Source organism: Glossina fuscipes, unplaced genomic scaffold (assembly GCF_014805625.2).
Source record: "Glossina fuscipes isolate IAEA_lab_2018 unplaced genomic scaffold, Yale_Gfus_2 3, whole genome shotgun sequence".
Classification (NCBI taxonomy): domain Eukaryota; kingdom Metazoa; phylum Arthropoda; class Insecta; order Diptera; family Glossinidae; genus Glossina; species Glossina fuscipes.
Window position 1 is genome coordinate 15,369,472 of NW_023998417.1, and position 3,103 is coordinate 15,372,574.

A 3,103-nucleotide genomic window follows, 5' to 3' on the forward strand; every position below is an offset into this window, starting at 1 on the left:
TTTTGCAATTAAATAAAGGATTAATATGTAATTGGTAGTTGAGCGCTTTACCATTGAAGCGATATTATACGTTCGATAAATCTTAAACTTAAATAAATTTTAATTTCTTTTCTTAAGATATTTTGCTTCTTTTCTTTGCGAAACTTTCATATTTTGCCTAAAGTTATATAAAAAGCAGCCAACGAACTTTTTTCCATTCCGTACCTAGCACTACAATATAACACATTACTACGTCCATACCACTTCACGCTCAGCAATTATTGTTAACACTTTCGTGCTTCGCTTTCAGTGTAATTTACAGGCTTTGCAACATCTTGTTGTAGACTTTAATATGATGAAATTCCTTGAAGGCTTCACGAAAACGTTGTTTTTGTTCTTTGCTCAATTTCATATAGAAATCTTGTGCAGATGTCACGAACATACCAATTTCGTGATGACCTAATTTCGCAGTAACCTCATCATCAGCAAATCCATGCGTCGTCGTTGTTGCTGCCGCCGCCACTGCTACATTCGTTCTTGTCGCCGTTCGCACACCATAGTTAAGAACCAAAGGAAATAGTTTCATTAAATGAGGATTTATTGATGCCGAAAGCAAGACAACAGTCAGGCTCCACACCGCTTTCGGTTCATTTAGAGACAGAAACGTGGGTAACGAGCAGGTCAGCCAATCTTGTAATTGTTGCAAAAATGAAGAATCAATGGCCGAACGGAATACCTGTTGAAAGAAAACGAAGAAGATATATGGAAAAAAGGACGACTCACAAAAAATCTTCATTAATCATAGCAAAGGATTTATTTTTTCTCTCTCTGTTTTTATCTGTCTTCGGTCTTCGTATCTATCTATATCTATAAGTGTGTGAATATTTACCTATATACAGTCTTTGTCATACACTTATTTTTTCCATTTAATTTAACTAATTAGTATTTTTCTTACGCTATTGGCTTTTTCGTCATTTTCTTTTATCTCCATTTATGGGTTTCAATATTGATTGTTGAGCTTTCTTAGATTTCTTAACTGACTACACCTTCAATATGTTTTCGTCTTCATTTTATAGTAACTGAACAACTATATATATATATATATATATATATTATTAAATTGCATGGCAAGCCTTGTTCGCTTACACAATCGCTCACTTACCTGAAATACAATCATGGCAATAACGTCACTGTGCGGGTGATTTATGGCCAACAACTCTTTTATGACCTTCGTTAGTATTTCTTTAGGAGGCACTAAATCACGTATAATTTGGCACAATATTTGCCCATAAATCCAGGCAGTTTCTCGCGTTGCGGTTTTAATGCATTGCAGTAGAACATCAACTTTATCCGTCTGTTGTACGATTATCTCCGGATCATCGTGTACAATGCCGTTACTTAGCTCTGTATTTTCCAGTTGCTTTAACGAGCCTACAATGCAATTATTTCCAATAACAATAACGGCAACAGGAATTAAATATATTAAAACGATTATGTAAAAGTGTGTGAAAAACTAATTTCAATAAATTTTGAATTATCCCGTGTCCGTTATCAGCAGAAAACTCCTTTATGGATTTTCGGAGTCATTGATTTAAAAAGGAAGGATGGTACATTTCATCCACACAAACACAAATGGAATCCTTATCGTCAGTATCCCAGCTAGTTGCCCATTACTTTTCACAATAAGTAGAGTTACGGACTCACGAACTTAAAAGATCTGGCTCATCAATTTTACTCATCTGTTTTGAGAATTTCGATTGGATTTTCAAGTGCACGTTCCCAAAGGTATGCAATATTAGGCATAACAATTCAATCTTACTAAGTAGGGCCATCCGTTCCCAAATGAAATCATTTCAAAATAAAACCGACTCTTAGGATAAAGTAATTTATAATTTTGAGTTAAATATTTCTTCATTTAAACGGTTAGTTCCAAGGAAAATTGCAAATGTACTAAAGAAACAAACAATTAAGATAATTGTATCCAACTGTGGCTGGATCTTCTTATCCTCCAACTTTATCTCAAAAGACTTGAATAAGATTATATTTTAGGATGGGCGTAGTAGACTTTTTGCAATTTTTATACGCGGAAGTTGTTGTCGTTGTCTCTGTTGCAGTTTGCTACTAATAAGCAGATTAGTTTTTGTTCATTTTCAGAACACTATTATGTTGTATCCTGGGCGCGTCCTGTCTCACCTATCCGGCCCATTTTCAATATCAGCATGCGTGTGAGAATATCAAGAGAACTACGAAAAGTAGGATGGTCTTATGCATATAAGAAATAAATATTTCTTATGTCAATCACAGGCGAACGTTGCCGCAATAATTGTATGATTAGAGACGTCCAATCGCATAGTAGAGGTATCCTTTATAGGGTAGGGGAGCCTTCCTATAAAGCACTAAAGGCCAAAGTGCCAATCTCTTAGCCATTATGTCCATCATAAACAATCAGCAGCCAAAGGATTGATTGCTGTGGAAGTCAATATGAATTTCGCTTAACGACAAAGAGTAGTCATTTCAGGCGGTTAAGGTGTTTAGAATAATAGAAAAGAATAATTTAATACTTAAGAGTGGATAACAAGTATTTAGATATTCCGTTGTATTAAAAGCAGCTGTCGAAACAGTCTATTGCCAAGAGTTTGGGAATTAGTTCTTTAATAATATATTAAATATCAATAACTTATTTATTGATAACCACCTATACTAACGAAGTAACCTACACGAACGCAAATTTAAAAACTTGGCAAATAACTATAACACTTCGAGCACGCATATGTATGCACAGTAAGCGTCTACTGCTGGCAAAAGTTAATTTGTCAAATAAAGTACAAAGGATCCGAATCGATAAGTTTCCTAATAAAAATGGAAACATCAAATTGAAATAAAAAAAATAAAAAAATTAAAATGAAACCGAAAATGAGAAAACCTTCATAGACCACGTAGAAGTGACAACAATAATATATATATATATAACTAAATACTGTATACATATATGTGTATATATATATAACTAATCTAGATTTGTTCATGCTCACTTACTATGTTATGTGTGTTATTTTCTTTTGGATTGTGAGTGGCGTTGTGTGTGTGTGTGTGTGTGTGTGTGTGTGTGTGTGTGTGTGTGTGT

At 34.2% G+C, this 3,103-nt stretch overlaps 1 protein-coding gene across 3 annotated transcripts in view; it reads right to left on the reverse strand.

The window, feature by feature from the left end:
• LOC119634383 overlaps nt 1-3,103 on the reverse strand; it is a 32,285-nt gene continuing 29,182 nt past the window's right edge. For all 3 annotated transcript variants that reach the window (XM_038028488.1, XM_038028486.1, XM_038028489.1), the window contains 2 exons: nt 1,142-1,410; nt 1-715 (listed from right to left, as the gene is read on the reverse strand). In XM_038028488.1, coding sequence (XP_037884416.1) covers nt 296-715; nt 1,142-1,410 — 689 coding nt within the window. In that variant the 3' untranslated portion in view covers nt 1-295. The remainder of the gene's footprint in view (nt 716-1,141; nt 1,411-3,103) is intronic.